This window comes from Myotis myotis, unplaced genomic scaffold (assembly GCF_014108235.1).
Source record: "Myotis myotis isolate mMyoMyo1 unplaced genomic scaffold, mMyoMyo1.p scaffold_m19_p_6, whole genome shotgun sequence".
Lineage (NCBI taxonomy): Eukaryota > Metazoa > Chordata > Mammalia > Chiroptera > Vespertilionidae > Myotis > Myotis myotis.
In genome coordinates, this window is record NW_023416368.1 from 73,552,176 (window position 1) to 73,572,270 (window position 20,095).

General features: G+C 45.2%; 1 protein-coding gene across 1 annotated transcript; it reads left to right on the forward strand.

Moving 5' to 3' along the window:
• The first annotated feature begins 1,523 nt into the window (after positions 1–1,523).
• On the forward strand, positions 1,524–3,835 carry DEFB134 (defensin beta 134). Its single transcript, XM_036313892.1, has 2 exons — positions 1,524–1,581; positions 3,693–3,835. Exons 1-2 carry the CDS (start codon positions 1,524–1,526, stop codon positions 3,833–3,835), a joined length of 201 nt encoding a protein of 66 aa, XP_036169785.1.
• The last annotated feature ends 16,260 nt before the right edge of the window (positions 3,836–20,095 follow it).

Consider the following 20,095-nt stretch of genomic DNA (forward strand, 5'->3'; position numbering starts at 1 on the left):
CTGCCCCCTCTCACAGTCCAGGAGCCCTCAGGGGCAGGAGGCAACCCAGCAATCAGGGGAAGACAATGCCCCATCACACCTCTGCTGCTGCCACTGCCAGCAGTGCAAGCCTCGGCTGGCCCTGGTTACCTGAGCTTCAGGTGGCCCTGGGTGGCTGGGCAGCTGACATCAAGGCTTGCCTATGCCTCTGGTATTGGCTGGGCAGTCACCATCCGAGGCTTGCCTGTGCCTTGTGCCAGCCCTGGTCGGCTGGGAGGCTGATGGGATTGGGGGTCTCTGGAGGCCTTGCCACATGCCTGCCACCCTAGCGGGGCTGAGGGAATTGGGCACTGCCATCTTGTGACTGTGGGCACCACCATATTTGAGGGTATGGCAGTCATTTAGTATATTCCCTCCTTATTGGCTGTGGGCACCACCATCTTTGAGGTCGGGGCAGTCAATTATTGGCTGTGGGAGCTACCATCTTTGCAATGGCATGAGGGTCAATTAGCATATTCCCTCTTTATTAGATAGGATTACAATTAAAGGAGGAGGTGTAAGGATGGTTACATGAAATTCACTGGTGATACTTTAGGACAGCGGTTCTCAACCTGTGGGTCACGACCCCTTTGGCAGTCGAACAACCCTTCCACAGGGGTCACCTAAGACCACCCTGCATATCAGATATTTACATTACAATTCATAACAATAGCAACATTACAGTTAAGAAGTAGCAATGAAAATAATTTTATGGTTGGGTCACAACATGAGGAACTGTATTTAAAGGGCCAGAAGGTTGAGAACCACTGCTTTAGGAGGACTGGAGAAAGCCAAGCAGGGAAATCTCTAGGATTGGATAAAAAGTAAAATGAATAGACACATACTTCTTTTACATTTGTGGATATAGAATAGTTAACAATCAATAATTATTCTGATAATAACAATGATGGTATTTGTTGTCTTTGCTCTGATGCTGTGGTTGCACTTTGAGGGGCCTGGAAAAAAGCAAATTACTTTGATATTTCAAAGGTGTGTTATCATAGATGCAAAAAAAAAAAGACAGCAGACAGGCTCAGTTAAAGTGAAGATTGACCTTTGTGCCCTAACCAGTTTGGTTCAGTGGATAGAGCGTTGACCTGGTGACTGAAGGGTCCCAGGTCATAGGCTCGATCCTTAGGTGGCAGCTGATCAATGATTTTCTCTCATCATGATGCTTCTATCTCTCTCTCCCTCTCCTTTCCTCTCTGAAATCAATAAAAATATATTTTAAAAAGAAATAGCATATCGTTCTCAGGTCTCCATTAGTACTTTTGGAAAACCCAGGTCGGGGAGCAGTGCCCTTGTCAAAATGAAAAGTTGTTGAATGGGGACAGCTGTCAGTTTTCCCTCATCTGAGCTTTGCCAACTCAGGTGCCTCAAGAGAGATCAGTGTAGCATATCCAACTGGAGCAGGGCACACCTCAGACCTGAGTACTTCCCTCCCTCGCTCTCTGACAGCCCGTGCCAGACCCTACCACCAGCCTCCTCCACAGCAGAGCCTAGCCATGAAGCCTCTCCTCATTGTGTTTGTCTTTCTCATCTTCTGGGACCCAGCGCTGGCAGGTAAAGTGGAAATCTTCCTGGGGGGTCCTTCCTAGAGAAGAGCAATTCCACTAAGCAAACCTATGCATGTCTTCCCACCATGGACCCTTTAATTTTCAAAGTAGAAAAAGCATCAAGCAGCTTTGATGTCAGCAAGGTCTGAGCTTGCATCTTGGCTCTCCAACTTGTTAGCTGTACTGCTGTAGGCAAAAGTCTGAGCTTCTCTGAACCTCAGTTCTCTTCACTTACAGAACAGAAATAATAATACTAGCAAGAATTAAATGATATAATGTATAGAATAAGCCTCAAATAATATGTGCAGGACCTGACTTATGAGAAGTATTATATTTTCATTAGTGACGCCTCATCTTATTTTGCCACTAGTTTGTCTTTAACTCAGGAACATATCTAGTCATACTAGTCAAAACCAGCAAATGGTGATAACATTTTAAGCCTCCTAATATGCGGAAATTGCGTATAGTAAAGTTACTATCTGTCAATGCCTTAGGTACATGGTGAAGCAGATGTGGAACTGCTTGTTCCAAGAAAATTAATGAGATCCTATGTGATAAAAGACATGAAGGACTAACTGGCCTCATGTTCTGACTTTAGAAATCTCATCTTGAATATTCTCCTCACTCAGTGGAATCAATTCAAATCTATATGTTAGAGGGTCCCATTTAATTTCTCACCCTCCCTGCAGTATTTTCTAGGCAAATGAATCAGATTTTCAGATCATATAACTCAATGGGCTTAAATTAAGAATCCCTAGGATTCAGGCCTTTTAAAGCTCTTGATGGGACCGATTCCACTATGACCACAGATCTCCGGACAATTGCATATAGTCTATAATATTCCATTTATTGTCTTATACATTCCCAAAGCTACTCTTTTTCATAGGACTTTCTCATCTCCTATGCAGACCATTACATTTCATCTCCTCGGGCTTCCTTCTTGCCAGCTAAGTAACCCTGACCCCTTCTTTTTTCCTATAGGACAATTATCCTCCAGGGCATGATGACTTGGATAGGGTATGTGTTGGCTCAAAATATTTACACATGGACAAATACGGACACTCTTGTCCTTTTAACGCCTTCTTACACATGAACATAAAGAAACATTCATATGTTAATGATCCTGTGGAGTAGCATGTCTGCAAAATTGTAAGCCCAGCTCTAATGCCTTGGGCTCTAATAAGAGATCCCAAATCTGATTTCATCCTCCTCTGAACTCACACCATTCCACATGGCAAATGTGTCACTAGACTTGTCATGTTTTTCTCCTCTCTTACAGGTATTTTGTGCTTCTTCTCTCTTTGTCTAGACTGAAAATTCTTTGAGATTAAGGTCTATATTACACTCAAATCTGCAGCCCAACAGTACCTGAGTTTATAAAAACTGATTTGGGAATGAATAAGTAATTAAAAGTGAATTAAGAATTATATACATAGGTCACTTGATGGTTTCAAGTTATTATTTGACCAATTTGGGCAAACTTCCAAGTTACTAATTACCTTAGTCAGCTCAGACTGCCATAACAAAATACCACAGACTGCATGGCTTAAAAAAAAACTTTATTTTCTCATAGTTTTAGAGGCTGGAACGTCCAAGATCAACTGCAGGTCGATTCAGTTTCTGATGAGAGTTATATTTCCTGCCATCTTCTTTCTGTGTCTTCTACCACTAAGTCTACCAGTCCTATTAATTTAGGCCAACAATCCTAATGCATTAGGGCCTCACTCTTATTACATTTTTTTTAAGTCTTTATTTTTGAAAGTATTGCATATGTCCCCTTTTTCCCCCATTGACCTCTCCCAGCCATCATAACAGTTATGACCTTATTTAATTACCTCCTGAAGTCCCAATCTCCAAATACAGTCACACTGAGGATCAGAGTTTCAACATATGAATTGGTGAGAGGGGGCTGCAATTGAATCCATAGCACAAGCTAATTTTTTTCAATCAGAATCTATTAGAATTAATTAAATTCTATCAGAATCAATTGATTCCAACAAAATCAGTCATTATGAACTAGTCTCCTTAGAATCAGTGTAGAAAAAAAAGGGGGGGCTTGTTATTTTAGAGTCCAAACAGCTCTATAGTGAATTCTCCTTCCATTCATTGTCTTTCCAGGCATGAATCCAATAGCATCAGAAATACACAAGAAATGCTATGGAAATGGCATCTGCAGACTTGAGTGCTATGGAAGTGAAATGTTAGTTGCCTACTGTATGTTTCGACTGGAGTGCTGTGTCAAAGGAAACCCTGAACCCTGACATGAGGAGCCAGTGAATGCCAATGAACTTGAAAGCCCTGACCACTCCCATCCTTCACACAGCCAAGGAATTTATATTAAACAGTGGCACAGATCTGGCATTTTTATAAACCTTCAGATTCTTAGGATTTGGGATTTTTAAAGCTGGCCTACAGCTTTCCTAAAACAGCTAAGCTTCTCATGAAAACAACTTAGAATACATTTTCCCACTTCAAAGTGATATCCGGGCTCTCTTCAGTGCCTATTTATCTCTTTACTCATAGAAAGGATGACTTGGTTATTCATAGAGGCTTCAAATTATAAAAACGTCTCTTTATACTTAGACTTTACCATTCCTTCAGCTCCCCACTTACCTTTTCTTTGCTCCTCCCATCTACGGAGGAGCAGATCTGCCCTGGCCTCCTGTTGACCTTGTGCATCTCTCACATAGAACACATAGGCGAGGCCTAACTGCAGGCTGGCTTGAGTCTTGACTGCAGTTCTTGACACACAAGGAGAAAGGCCATGTTATGATGGGCTGCCATGAGGCAGGTTCTCATTCACCTCCCTGGCTTCAGAGAGTGAAAGCATGGGACTTCCCACCTCAGCCTGCTTAGTGTCCAGGCTATGAGAACACTTGGCTGTGGTGTGGAGTTGGCTCCTGAGCAGCAGAGCGGCCCACCACCTCTGCTGCCCATCATCTGGCCTCTCTGGTGGGGTATCATCCTGTGAGACTAGCTGCTAACACCATGTTTTGTTGCGTGTGTCAGTTAATAAATTGTCTAAATCCATCTGGATTCATTGTTTTTTTTGCCAGCCAAACTTATGAAAGTACTAGAGCCTCGGTACACAGAATTCGTGCACTGAATGACGGGGGCGGCCCTCAACCCAGCCTGTGCCCTCTTGGAGTCCTTGCTCCTTACTGCTCGCCTGCTTGCTGCTCCTTACCACTAGGCTCACTGCTCCTGAGTGCTCGCCAGTCGTGAGCTTGGCTTCTGGCTGAGTGGCACTCCCCAATGGGAGTGCACTGACCACCAGGGGGCAGCTCCTGCATTGAGTGTTTGCCCCCTGGTGGTCAGTGCTCATCATAGTGACTGGTCGTTCTGGTCTTTCCACTGTAACGGTCGCTTAGGCTTTTATTATATAGACTAGTGGCCTGTTGCACAAAGATTCATGCAATAGGCCTTCCTTCCCCTGGCTGCCGGCACCGGTTTTCCTCCGGCCCCCGAAACCCAGGCCTTTGGTCCAGCTGCAGCAGCGAGGCTTGGCTTCTCCGCTCTGGCTGCTCCCAGCCCACTCCTTTATTTTTTTTTCCAGCTCCTTGAGCAGAGGTCAGGGTTGGCTGGAAGCCTGGGTCGCCAGGGCCACTCCTTGAATGGAGCCCAGGCCCCCAGTCCCTCCTTGAGTGGAGCCCAGGGCCGGCCGGAAGCTTGGCTTCCTCCATCGCCAGGAGCAATCCAAGCCTCCTGCTCACTCCAGCTCCGTGACCGCCACCATCTTCAGTCGTCTTCAGTCTTCGTTCTGCGCCTGTGTGTGCAAATTAACTGCCATCTTTGTTGGGTTAATTTGCATAATCGCTCTGATTGGCTGGTGGGTGTAGTGGGGTGATGGTTAATTTGCATGTTTCTCTTTTATTATATAGGACTAGAGGCCCGGTGCACAAAAATTTGTGCACTGGTGGGGGGGGCGGGTGTCCCTCAGCCCCACTTGTGCCCTCTCACAGTCTGGGACCCCTTGGGAGATAACGACCTGCCGATTTAGGCCCGCTCACAGGTGGCAGAGGGCAGGCCCAATCCCTAGGTGCAGCCCCTGGTCAGGCTCAGAGCAGGGCCGACTGGGGAGTTGGGGAGCCACCCCCTGTCATGCACAGAGCAGGGCAGATCGGGAGGTTGCGATGCCACCCCCAGTCAAGCTCAGGGTAGGGCCGATTGGGGGGTTGGGGCACTGCCCCCTGTCACACTCAAGGCAGGGTTGATGAGGAGGTTGCGGCGCCACCCCCTGTCATGCACAGAGCAGGGCCCATCAGGGGGGTTGGGGCTCCATACCCTGTCATGCATAGAGCAGGGCCAATCAGGGGGTTGGGAAGCTCCCCCCTGTCACACATAGAGCAGGGCTGATCAGGGGCTTGGGGAGCTCCCCCCTGTCACACACAGAGCCGCAGGGCTGATCAGGGGGTTTGGGCACTGCCCCCTGTCACACTGCTCCAGGGGCCAGGAGGCCTCGCGGCTCCACTGATCCCAGTGCTGGGTGGCCTCCCAGCTCCGCTTGACACCGGGGCAGGGAGGCCTCGCTGCTCAGCTGATCCTGGTGCTGGGTGGCATATTACCCTTTTACTATATAGGATAGAGGCCTGGTGCACGGGTAGGGGCCGGCTGGTTTGTCTGAAGGGTGTCCCAGATCGGGGTGGGGATCCCCACTGGGGTGCCTGGCCAGCCTGGATGAGGTGATGATGGCTGTTTGCAGCTGGTCACACCGCCTTCAGGGTGGGGGACCCCACTGGGGTGCCTGGCCAGCCTGGGTGAGGGGCTGAGTGCTGTTTTCAGGCTGGCAGGCGACTGAAGCTCCCAACCTCTCCTTTTTTTTCTTTTTTCTTTTTTATTCTGGGATTTATTTACCTTCTATGGCTGTCACTGGAACTGAGAGCCGGCTTTAGCTCTGAGGCTAGGCTCCAGCTCTGAGACCTCAGCTGCTGATCTGGGTTTGTTTGGGTTCTATAATTGTAACACTGTTGCAACTCCAGCTCTGAGATCCTGGCTGGCTGAAAGCAGGTTTCTGGGGATTGTTTAGCTTCTATATTTGCAACATTATTTCTTAGAGTTGCAGCTCAGAGGCCGGCAGTGGCAGGCAGGGAACCTTGGCTTCCTCCTTCACTGGAGCAAGCAAGCCTCTTGTTCGCTTCAGCTGCCTGGCTGCTGGCCGCCACCTTGGTTGGCAGTTAATTTGCATATCTCACTGGTTAGCCAATGGGAAGGTAGCGAAGTTACGGTTAATTACCATGTTTCTCTATTATTAAATAGGATAATAGGCCAACCTAGCAACTTGCATTGTGCTGGTTGTCTTACTGACTACTGTGATGCTACTGAATGTCTACCCAACTGCTCAACACCATCAACCTATATACAGATGCTTGAGTCTGGGAAGACTGCATGTGCTGCTCAGGAAGAGGGGAGAGGTGGCAGAGGGGGATAGAGATTCTGATTGTGGAACAATTTTCTTCCTCTTCAGTGCTGAATACAGTTTGGACTTTCTATTAATTCTGCGACTGTAAAACTCTAGCTGCAAAGAGCCAACTGCTGACAGGGTATAGGGCTGAGGAAACAATGGCTAAGTCCTGGCCTAAAATGACAGTACTGCCTTTCCAGCCTTCTCGCTGCAACTGGGAAGAGATGAAGGAATAGTAGGTGAGAAAGAATAAGGGGTTGTGAGGTGTTCTACCCTCCCAGACATTGTTCAGCCTATGCTAAAATCCAGTGCTGTGTTAACTGGGGGCATACTAAGAATATAGTAGAGTGTGTCTTTCTCTCAGAAGCCCATAATGTGGAGCCATTAGGTATGAGAGATGGCCTGGAATGGTAACCTCGGTTGTTAGGTATCCAGAGTATGGAATGTATCAAGACAGGGCCCAGGAAAACTATTCTATTCTAAAGAAGGCAGGGAATTATATATATATATATATATATATATATATATAAATATATATATATAAATTTTTTTTTTTTTTTTTTCAGAGAGGGAGAGAAAGACAGAAACATCCATGATGAGAGAGAATCATTGATCAACTGCCTCCTGCATAGCCCCCTTCCTCTCACTCCACCGCTCCCTCCCCCACCCCACCCTACCCCCCACCCCCAGGGATCAAGCCCACAACCCAGGCATGTGCCCTGACCGGGAATCAAACCATGAACTCCTGGCTCATAGGTCATCGCTCAACTGCTGAGCCACACCAGCCAGGCTTATCTGAAGAATAATGCCGGTGGTCTTAATCCAGCATCTAGAAGGGTTCAGGAATCTGGAGAAGCACTGTGTGTAAATTAATCAAGAGTCCAGAGACAAAACATAATTTTGAAAGGCATTTTGGGGAGTCAGAAAAGACTTAGATAAAGGAACTAAGTTCTCCTTGTCTCAGGACACCTTACTATTTAGTAACACAATTGTCCTAAGGCAAGGTAGATATACACATCAAAGAGTAGGGCTACTATACAGAATCCCTGTCAGATTGGGGGAATTTGCCTATGGCTGTTCAGGTGTTTGGCCAGTAGGAGACAATAACATGTAGATTGAGATGCCCTGAGCAGTCTGGCAGCAAACAATCATTTTATGCATCCTTTTCAGGGGCTTGGGGAAATGCCTTCAGCCATTTCCAGATGATTCAGCCCTGCTGACATGCTGGAACTGGCTTCCGCCAGCAGAACACTGAACCTTCTGGAACTGTGGCCTCATAACATTTCAGATAGCCTTATTTTACTCTTCCACTTCATATGTATGTTCTCAAGACACAGATAAACTAAAACTTGAAAACAATCCAACTATTATTGGGGAAGTTGAAGTATTACTTTCCCCACTGAGTGCTTGAGGTGGAGTCCTTACAATATCTCTGTTGTGCCCAGATTTCAAGATTCCCAAGAACCCCCACAGGGAGCCCATCAGTCCGATGCAAAAGCAAAGAGTCATTCATTTCAAACCTAGGTTTGGCTCCCCTGCCACACTCACCGATGCAACGGTAAGCTCCAGTGGCCGAGAGAGAGCGAGGCCTGATGGGATTGTGGGTTTTATAGTAAGGGCAGGGGAGGGGACTGTGGGCCCCACCAATTGGCCAGGCGCGAGTCGGGTCTTGTTACACAGGATGTGGTCATCTCTCTGGCGTGCACATCCCTTGGTTGTCATTGGTTAGTTTAAAGAAATCCTGGGCGTGGCCAGCAGGGGCCTGGGCTTCCGGGAAGAAGGCACTCTCCTGAGCACATGGTGGCCGCCCCAAAAATGGAGGACCCAGGGCAAGATGGAGGGCGCAGTCCTCGCCCCCCCAAGGGCGAGCTGAGTCCAGGCTCCAGGGGCCAGTCTGGTTGCTGGGGGTCCAGCAGATCGACCAGTTCCAGCCCAGACAGGAAGTCCACGTCCTCCGTCTTGTTCCCGGGGGCGCTGGCGATCGCCTCCTCCTCCATCTCCTCGGGCGAGGGCACACACCCCGCCCTGCCACCGGGGGCGGCGGGCGGGTGGCAGCCTGGGCCGGGCTCCCGCCGTGGGCTGGGGAGTCGGTGCCCGAGGCCACCAGCAGCGTGGTCAGGCCCTGCGACTACTCGCCCTTTCAATCTCGAGAAAAAGAATTTTCTGAGACGCTCACAGAAGAATGAATGATTTTTATTTGTGTGGAATCACATCTCTGGGTTGCCAACAACCCATTTCCCTTAATCCAGTCCCTGAAGAAGTGTAGCTGGGGATTCAGCAGAGCTAAAAGCAAAACCAGTGTGCAGAGTTTCCTTTCCATGTCGCAGCCAGGTCCAGTTCAGCATCAGGCTGGTTGCAGTCCATTAGTCCCCTGTGTGTGGGGGTCCCCATGGTCATGGGCCATGTGGGTGAATGCAGGGAAGCCAAAGAGTGTGCCCCCCCTGCAGCTAGAGTCCAAAAACCATAAGAGAAACCAAAAGGAACAAGAGAGCAAACTCCCTGGTTTATGGGATTAAATGTCCCAAATTTCCCACACTTGCAGTGACCACACCTATTCTGGCCAATGACTTGTTCCCAGGTGTAACTGATAGGCACGTACCCTCCAGACTCCACCCCACTTTACTGGGCAGGTGTCTATCTCCCCTCCGCTAGACCCCTGGGGATTGTAAAGCTGTAGCTGCCCAAATGAAATGACTATAATATTTGGCCTTCCCTTTGCTCCATCCCTATTATTAATAAATAGGTTAATTATAATGGTATCCCAGTGTGCTGATTGTTAGGTTAGGTGGCTCAGGAGGCAGCACAAGAAATAGAGAGTCCAGTGAATCAGAAAAGAAAGGAAAGGAAAAGGTTTATTTCTGCGTCCCCGGGAGGCCCACGTACCCCAAAGACAGGGCATGTGGATTCACGCCAACAGGGAGGGGGGGCGCTTTTTTTATACTGCGGTTGGGTGAGGGGCAGGGACATGAGCTGAGGAATTCTCTGCTGCAGGGGATGGGCGGGGGTATTCAGAAAGAAGTCAGTATCTGTGTGGGAATATGTGGATTGAGGGAGAAGAAGCCGGTATCTGTGTCTGGCATGTTGATCTGTGAGAAATTCCAGGGGAAGTCCATTGTCTCATCACATGTCTGCATGTATCTGATCCTGGGCTCTCTCCGACCTAACACTGATTATCTAAAGAGCCTCTCTTTCCAACTAGATGAGAGGACATTATTAGTGAAAGGGCGAGGGCTATGCCCTCCATCTTACCCTAGCAGCCATGTGCTCGGCAGGGCTTCTTCCCGGAAGCCCTGGCCTCTGCTAGCCACGCCCAGGATTTCTTTGAACTAGCCAGTGACGGTCAAGGGAGGTGCGCGCCATGGATATGACCACATCCTGTGTGGCAGGACCCGACTTGCGCCTGGCCAATCGGCAGGGCCCACGGTCACCTCTCCTCCCCTTACTCCACCCCCCTATAAACTCCTTCCCACTGGGCTAGCCCTCTCTCTGCCACCTGCTGCTGTGTCAGTAAAGAGGGTAGGGGAGCCAGACCCAGGTTTGTAATAATCAAAGACTCTCTGCTTTTGCATCGGACTCGGCTGGCTCCCTGGAGTGGTCTTTTGGGGATCCTGAAATCTGGGCATAACAATTAGAGTCCCTTTAGAGAGGTGACCCCCTGAGATCCCCCTGCTAGAAGAATCAGAAACTCTCTGGACTCTGCTTAAGTATTAAAAAGCCAGAACCACCCATCATCATAAAAAAACAAAGTAAAATAGATAAGCCAACACCACACTTGTTCTACCTTACTCTGCCACAAACCCAAAAGTTTACTTTCACATACCATCAGGTAATGAACTCTGTTATTAAAAATGATGGCTGCAGACTGCTTTATTCTTTTCACACAAAAGTATGTATATTACATGAGCAGCTGTAACTTTTCTGGGCTTTTTTAAGATCCAAAGCCTTGTAAAACAAACAAACAAACAAACATGAACTGGCCAAATCTCCCAGTAAAACAAAATATGGAAGGGTTTTGATACAATATAGAGAAAACTTCCTTCAAAATTCTTTCTGGTGTGGACAAAAGGGGCCACATGCTAACCTGACAAGCTCAGGGAAGGCCTGCATGGCAGTCTTGCAAACTCAGAGACCTAAAGTAACCACAAAAGATAGTCTGAAATTAAACTTTAACTAAAAGCAATTATGGTGGGTAGTTACATCCTAGGCCAGTATCTTCACTGCAAGGTCAGCCTTTACCTTATCTGAGCCTATCTGTCTCTTTGCATCTATAATAACATACCCTTGAAATGTCTGGGTAACTTGTAACTTCTCTTTTTCTGGACCCCTTGGGGCACAACCTAATGTGCCTGGGCTCCAGGACAGATACCACAAATTCCTTCATTGTCATGTTAATTGTTCCTGCACCCACCTAAGTATGTGTCTATTATTTTACTTTTTATCCAATCCCAGGGGTTTCCCTGCTTTGCTTTCTCCCGCCTCTCTAGTCTATCACCAATGGATTTCATGTAACCCACCTACGTCCCTTTCCTTTGATTGCATTGTATAAATACAGATGTAACCTGCCATTCTCCGGAGCATTATCTCAATTTGTTGAGGTTCTGCTTCCCGGCATAGGTCGACAGTTTGTCTCAAATAAATTCACAAAATTTTTTTAAAGGTTTCAATGGTTTTTTATGTTAACACTGGATATCATTCTCTGATATCACACTCACCCAACAGCAAAAATTACATTGTTTCAAAGTGATATCTGGTATGTCTAGAATTTGTAATTGAGATTCTGAGAAACCTCAAGGGCAAGAAAGAGTTCTGTCTTCTGGAAAAAGCCCAGGATTGTCTAATATGAGCCAGTATTTCAATCTAGAATGAAATGTGTCCTTATCTCCCCACTCTGTATAATAAAGTCTTCATCATGGGGGGGGGGGGGTGGGGGCGGAGGAAGCTTATTACTTAAATAAAAAGTGGAATTAATGTCTCTGATTTAGCTAAGGAGCTGATCAACTTGAACTGACCCTTTAAAGATTCAGAGATCACAGCAAGAACCACAAGATAGATTTTAACTCTGCCTTCTCCTTTTGCTCATCTTATCCAGAGTGAGTCAAGATAAGGTAGAGGGGGAAAAATCCATTTGTTTTCCTAGTATTCTGAGTGACTCTCTTTACCCACTTGCTTCCCATAAGCCAGAGAGACAGAGACATATTTATCTTCTCCCCTTCTCTTTTTTATATATATACTAGAGGCTCGGTGCACAAAATTCATGCAGGGATATGGTCCCTAGGACTGGCCTGCAATCAGCGCCATCTTCCCTGGCTGCCCACAGCTGGCCCCGCCCCCCACCACTACCCATCCCTGGCTCCCAGTTTGCCATCAGGTGGTCAGAGCCTGCTGGCCAGGGGGAAGAACCAAGAAGTCAGCCATTCCCACCCACTTTCAGGCCCCGCCCCTGTCTCAGGTTGCCCTCTGTGTGTGAGGTGACCAGCAGGGTGGGTGGGGGCCTTGGCCTGGCGCTGCCCGCATCCCCTGCCACCCATCCCCATTTTCTCATTTGCCATTAGGCAATGGGAGCCTGCCAGCCCAGGGGGGAGGGACTGAGAGGTGGTCAGTGTGCCTCAGAGTGACTGGTCAAGAGGTCATTCTGGTCGTTCTGCCATTAGGGTCAATTTGCGTATTACTCTCTTATTATATAGGATTTTTATTGATTTCAGAGAGGAAGGGAGAGGGAGAGAGATAAAAACATCAATGATGAGAGAAAATCATTGATTGGCTGCCTCTTGCATTCCCCCTACTGGGAATCTATCCTGCAACCAGGGCATATCTCCATACCAGGAATTGAACCATGACCTCCTGGTTCATAGGTTGACACTCAACTACTGATCTACACCAAGCAGGCTTCCCTTCTCTTCTCTCACAGAATGGTGGAATGGTCCCTGTGGTTTGAACTTGTGCTGTAATGAGCTATAATATAAAAAATGATCATGTATGGCTTGCTTAATTAAATTTAAATTCCACAAAGAGCAGGAACTGTTATAATTCTAATATTCCTTCTTTTAATAGTACCCTATACATTATGTAGACTTTCTTTGCTCTCTTTTATTATTTTCTCATAGTTGTCCTCTAACTGGGTTATTTCAAAGTTTCTATCCTCTAATCCACTGATTCTATCTTCTCTTTGATCTATCCTGCTTTTGATGCTCTCTGTTTTTTGTTTTGTTTTTTAATCTTATTCATTTATTCTTCAGCTCCAGAATTTCTATTTGGGGCTTTTTTAAAAAATGATTTCTATCTCTTTGTTAGATTTCTCATTTTGTTTGTGTATTGTTTCCTGATTTTTTTAATTGTCTTTCTGGGTGTGTTGGGGTTTGTTTGTTTGAAGTTCATTGAGATATTTTAAATTATTTCTAAAGTAAATTGCAGATCCTTTTGTCTTTGGGTTCAGTTATTAGAGAATTATTGTGATCTTTTGTGATGTCATGTTTTCTTCATTTTTCATGTTCCTTGTTTTGCATTTCTTATTTTAAATCTCAAGTAGCAGTGTCCTCCAATCATTACTAGCTGTCTTCATATGGAAAGTATATTTTGTTGGTCTTTTATGTAGCTGGGAGGTTTTCTGACTTTATATAGGTATATTTGCTCCATACTTCATGCATCCTATTATGGAAGAATTCTTAACCTTGTGTGTCTTCTCTCAATGTTACAGTGCACCAGGCTGACCACTAAAAAACTCTTTAAGTTTTCCCAAAGATGGCAACACAGCTCAAGATTGTGATTTCTCTCTTACCCACAAATTTAGCTCCTTTTCTGTGCATACGTCCTGTCTACCTGAGCTCATTCTCGCCACCACCATCAAGAGTGCACACAAGCAGCTGGCAACAGAGTCAGGAGAAAGGTGGGGTTGACACGTAGACCAGATGAGGAATTCTCAGGTGAGGTATTCCCAGTGCCTTATGGGCAGGCTTCCTGTTGGAATCCAGAATAGAGTCTGCAGGAACCACATCCATTTAATTCACTCACATTGAGTCTGCCTCTTTCCTAGTAACCACCCTAATCCAGTCATGAAGATGTATTTTGGAAGCAGATAACTTGTTGTCTAGTGTCACAAGTTCACAGCTGGAGAGGAAATTTGCCTCAGGATAAACCATAGCCCAAGTCTCACCTATACCTACTTTTGATGCTATTTAGATGAGATTTTGAACTTAAGCGTCATGCTGGAATAAATACTGGATTTTGGGTATGTGGGGGTGGGATGAGGATATTTTACATGTGAGAATGACATGAATTTTGGGAGGCTATAGAGCAGACTGTTATAGATTGAATCGTGTGCCTCCAAAAGACATATGTTGAAGTTCTAAACCCAGCTCCTCAGACTGTAATCTAACTTAAAAATAAGGCTGTTGCAGATTTTCAGGTGAGGTCATTTGGATGGTCCCTAATTCAGTATGACTGATGTCCTATACACAGGGGAAGTTGGACACAGACACATGCAAACCAGGAGAACACCATGTAAAAATAAGGACAGAGATTGGGGTTATGCTTCCATAAACCAAGGAATGCCAGAAAACCACCAGAAGCGGGGCGAGGTGCATGAAACAGGTTCTCTCTCACAGCCTTTACAAAGAACCAGCCCTGTGGATATCTTGCTCTTACACTTTCTAGCCTCAGAATACTGGTACAATAAATTTCTTTTGTTTAAATCACCTGATTTGTGTTACTATATTATGGCAACCCTAGCACATTAATACAGGAAGTAACTGCTATAGTTTCTTTGGAGAGTGATAAAAATATTCTAAAATATATTATAGTAATGATCGCACAACTCTGTGAATATACTAAAAACCACTGAATTATTCACACTAAAGAGATGAATGTTATGGTATTATAGAATGTGAATTATAGATCAGTAAAGTTATTTTAAAGAAAAACTAGCCCTAGCCATTTTTGCTCAGTGAATAGAGTGTTGGTCTGCAGACTGAAGGGTCCCAGGTTTGATTCTGGTGAAGGGCACATATCCAGGTGGCAGACTTGATCCCCAGTAGGGGGAGTGCAGGAGGCAGCAATCAATGATTCTCTCTCATCATTGATGTTTCTATCTTTCTCTACTTCTCTCTTCCTCTTTGAAATCAATTTTAAAAACTAATAAAAAGAAGAAAAAGAAAACTAAATGGACAACTAACCCATGTCTGAGAAACTCCACTTATGGGTATTGACCCAAGAGAAATAAAAGCTTATTTTCACAAAATTATTTGTACAAGAATGTTCATTGCAGCTTTATCTCAATAGCCAAAAATGTGGAAGCATCTTGATGTGCCTCAAGAGGAGAACTGATAAACAAATTGCAGTGAAATCATAAAATACTATGGAGCAATGAAAAGGAATGGACTGTGGATATAAGCAACATCATGAGAAAAACATAAAAATATTATCTAAGTGAAGGTAAAATCCTTACACAAGAGAGTATGTACTCTAATAATAACATGCATAGAAACTTCTAGAATAGACAAACTTAACATTTGGTTAACATAAAACATAGCAGAAGTTGTTGCTCAGAAAATTCAAAGTTGGGGGCAAATATCAAGTGGAAAGGGAAATGAGGGAACTCTCTGAGTGATGTAAATGTTTGAGATCTTGATAAGGTTTACATTACATCGCTATATGCATTTGTCAAAACTCTTAGAATGGTCCACTCAAGATCTTTGCATTTCATTGTATGTAAATTTTATTTTTTTAATAGATTAAAGGAAACTAGTCCCTGGTTGATGTGGTTCAGTGGATAGAGCATCGGCCGAGGACTGAAGGATCATCAGTTCAATTCTGGTCAAGGGCACGTGCCTCAGTTGCAGGCCCAATTCTGGGCCCTGGTCAGGGCTCGTGTGGGAGGCAACCAAGCAATGTGTCTCTCTCACATTGATGTTTCTCTCTCTCTCTCTCTCTCTCTCTCTCTCTCTCTCTCTCTCTCTCTCTCTCTCCCCCTCCCTTGCACTTTCTCTAAAAATCAATGGAAAAAATATCCTCGGTTAAGAATTAACAAACAGCCCTAACCGGTTTGGTTCAGTGGATAGAGCGTCGGCCTGTGGACTGAAGGGTCCCAGGTTTGATTCCGGTCAAGGGCATGTACCTTGGTTGCAGGCACATCCCCAGTAGTGGGTGTGCAGGAGGCAGCTGATCGATGTTACTCTCTCTTCGATGTTTCTAGCTCTCTATACCTCTCCCTTCCTCTCTGTAAAAAATCAATAAAATATATTAAAAAAAAAAAGAATTAACAAACAAAAAGGAAAACTATTATACTCCAAGTAGTAATATAACTCTGGGGTAATAATATAATTCTAGGTACACATGTACTGATGTTTGTAACTTACTTTGAAATGCATCCAAGCAGTTAGATGGGTTGTTGCATATACTTTTTACATCCATTGAAGTGAGGTCTTTGTGTGGAGTTGGAGGGTTGCTATTGGCCTTAATCTTAATCTAGTGGCATAAGTTCAGTTGTATGTGGTGAAGGGGATGGACATTAGGGGGACAATTTTTGCAAAGATTCCTGGAAGGAGAGGGGAATATGGGCTCCATAGGATGGTATCTCTTTCCCTTCAAGCCACATAAACATCTTCCTGAGTTCTGTACAGAAGAGATTGCAGGAAGTAGCAGTAAATACTGTTTTCAAAAGAGACTCTGCGAGACTTGAGACCATGAACCTCATTGATTTAGTGCCTAGGTAATGAAAAAAAACAGGGATATTTACCCTATCTTAGTATGGACCAACATAAGGCTGGCTCAGTGAAACCTACACAGTATGTGGCAGCCCTTTCTTTGCCCCAAATAATATGGAGAGACATCAGTGTGACTACGACAGCACCAACCACAGTGGCAGCTACAGTTAAATTTCAGTGGTAGACACCAATACAGGGACCCAAAGAAGCAAAGCTTGAAAGCTTTGTATTTATTTCTGTTTAAAAAATTCTTATTGATTTCAGAGAGAAAGGAAGAGGGAGAGAGAGTTAAAAACATAAATGAAGAGAGAGAATCATTGATTGGTTGCCTCCTGCACACCCCACAATGGGGATCAAGCCTGCAACCGGGCATGTGCCCTGACTGGAAATTAAACCATGACCTCCTGGTTCATAGGTCATCACTTAACCATTAAGCCACACTGGCTGGGCATGAAAGAGTTTTTAGATAGGTCATATAAGACACATACAAGGTCTCTCAGCAGTAAATGAGTAATTTGAGGTAGACAAGATGAGAAAGCACAACCCAGTACAATTATAACTCCACTAGAGGCCCGAGCACAAAAATTTGTGCACTCCGGGGGGGGGGGGGGGGGGGTCCTCAGCCCGGCCTGTGCCCTCTCTCAGACTGGGACCCCTCAGGGGATGACCACCTGCTGGTTGAGGCCTGCTCCCCAGGGCATTGGGCCTAAGATGGCAATCAGACATCCCTCTGGCAGCCTGGCAGCCCTCGGGGGATGTCCACTTGCCAGCGGGGAGCAGACTTAAGCTGCAGTCAGACATCCTTAGCGCTGCTGAGGAGGCAGGAGAGGCTCCCACCACCACTGCTGTACTGGCAGCCATCAGCCTGGATTGTGGCTGAGCAGAGCTCCCCCATGTGGGAGCACACTGACCACCAGGGGCAGCTCCTGCATTGAGTGTCTGCCCCCTGGTGGTCAGTGTGTGTCATAGTGACCGGTCATTCTCATTCTTTCTGCTGTTAGGGTCAGTTTGCATATTACCCTTTTACTATATAGGATAGAGGCCTGGTGCACAGGTTGGGGCTGGCTGGTTTGCCCTGAATGGTGTCCCAGATCAGGGTGGGGGTCCCACTTGGGTGCCTGGCCAGCCTGGGTGAGGGGCTGATGGCTGTTTTCAGGCTGCTCGCACCGCCTTTAGAGTGGGAGTCCCCACTGGGGTGCCTGGCCAGCCTGGATGAGGGGCTGAGGGCTGTTTTCAGGCTGCCCACACCCCCTTAGGGTGGGGGTCCCCACTGGGGTGCCTGGCCAGCCTGGATGAGGGGCTGAGGGCTGTTTCCAGGCAGGCCAAGCCTGCAACTGAAGCTCTCAGTCTCTTTTATCTTTTTTCTTTTTTTATTCTGGGGTTTATTTACCTTCTGTAATTAAAACTTTGTTGCGGCTCCAGCTCCAAGGCCAGCTGGCTGAAAGCAGGTATCTGGGGGTTGTTTAGCTTCTATAATTGCAACATTGTTCCTTAGACTGGAGCTCAGAGCCCAACTGTGGCAGGCGGGGAGCCTTGGCTTCCTCCATCACTGGAGCAAGCAAGCCCCTGTTCGTTTCAGCTGCGTGGCTGCCGGCTGCCATCTTTGTTGGCAGTTAATTTGCATATCGCCCTGATTAGCCAATGGGAAGCATAGCGGAGGTATGGTTAATTACCATCTTTGTCTATTATTAGACAGGATTGCTATTCAGAGGCCTGATGAAACTCATATATCACAGAAGGCTATTAAGTTAGAAAAATTAACTCTAGCCTATTTTAATCTACTCTACTCCACAAACACTTATAGGCCAAATGAGCCTACAACAGCAAACACTAAAAACAGAAGAAAATAAAGTACCCTGTTTATTGACTGTAGTAGGAAAGAGCCACCTGTACTCTACCTGAGCAGGACATACTCAGGATGGATGTAGAGGATAGCAGGAGTCACGTTAATGATGCTGAAACATGACTTTGCTGTGTATAGGACCACCTTTTCCTTTTCCTAGAAGAGCCTAAGGAGTCTAGTTCAGTGTTAGGATGTAATCTGCACAGGATGGATGCTTCAGCCAGCAGAGCAGCCAGCTCCAGACTGAGATAGTGCCTCCTCCCAGGAATTTGCCCATCGGTAGCTAACTGATTCTTTCTCTTTCGTTGGCTTAATTTCTCCTAAAACCTGTTTTAAAAAGAAGAGGCTGAGTTGCTATTAACTTGAATGATTTATCTTGCTTATGATGATGAAATGCAACAATAGTTAAGAATTGAAAAATCTTTATGGCCTGGTAAACGATACCAAATTTCTCTGTATGCTGTAAACTACAGCATGCACCATATTTAAAATTATGTATTTTCAATATGAATTTTACTTTATAATTGCCAATGTCAAATAATGAGTGTCCCTTCAGAGGTTCCCAAGTGGGAAAAGTTAGACAATTCAATGGAAAAATATATATAAATCAATAAACATATGAAAAGGTGCTCAATTCTATTGGTCATCAGTGAAATGCAAATTAAACCACCATAGGTCATCACTATATGTCCCCTACCCCCAGGATGGAAAAAAGAAGCAGAAAATATTAATTGTGGGAAAGGATGTAAGCAACAAGAACTCTCAAAAAGTATGGGTGGGAATACAAATTGGTTCCACCAATGGAAGACAATTTGGCAATATCTACTGAAACTGAGTATACACATGGCCTATGGCTATCAATGTCACACCTGGCTAAATACCCACAGAAATGCTTGCATAGAAACCTCAAAAAATATGTACAAAATTGTTCATCGTAGCACTATTCACAAGAGCCCAAAACTGAAAACTACACAGACAGCCATCTACACTAGAATATTCAAACAAATTGTGATGTATTCCCCAATATCATACTATACAACATTGAGAATGAATAAACTACAATTACTAGTACATCAAAAATATAAATGTCATAAAAATAATGCAGATTAGAAGAAGCCAGATGCAAAAGTGTACCTACTGTACAATTCATTTATATAAAATTTTAAAACAGGTCCCAGGGATTTACGGTATTAGAATCCAGGCCTTTGTGGTTCTGACTGGGATATAGGAATATTCCTTTCTTCACCTGAGTGCAGCAGGTTCCATGGGTGTGTTATATTTGTGAAATTCATTAATTTGTTCCCTGATGATTTGTACACTTTTCTGATTGTTTAGTAAACTTCAAAAAAGGTTTTAGGACATTTTAATAAGGAATAAATTAACAACAAGAAAAGTACTGAAGACAGGGAATTTAACTAAGAGATTATTTCCATAGGAGACACAATGAATGCCCTTAAAGAGAAACTCAGAAACATGAAGACACAGAAACATGAAGAGGCTAAGGCATTGTTTTAATGGGATGATGCAGCTGAGAAGGATGTGGGTCTCCAGAGGAAATCAGGGAGAACCTCAGATACAA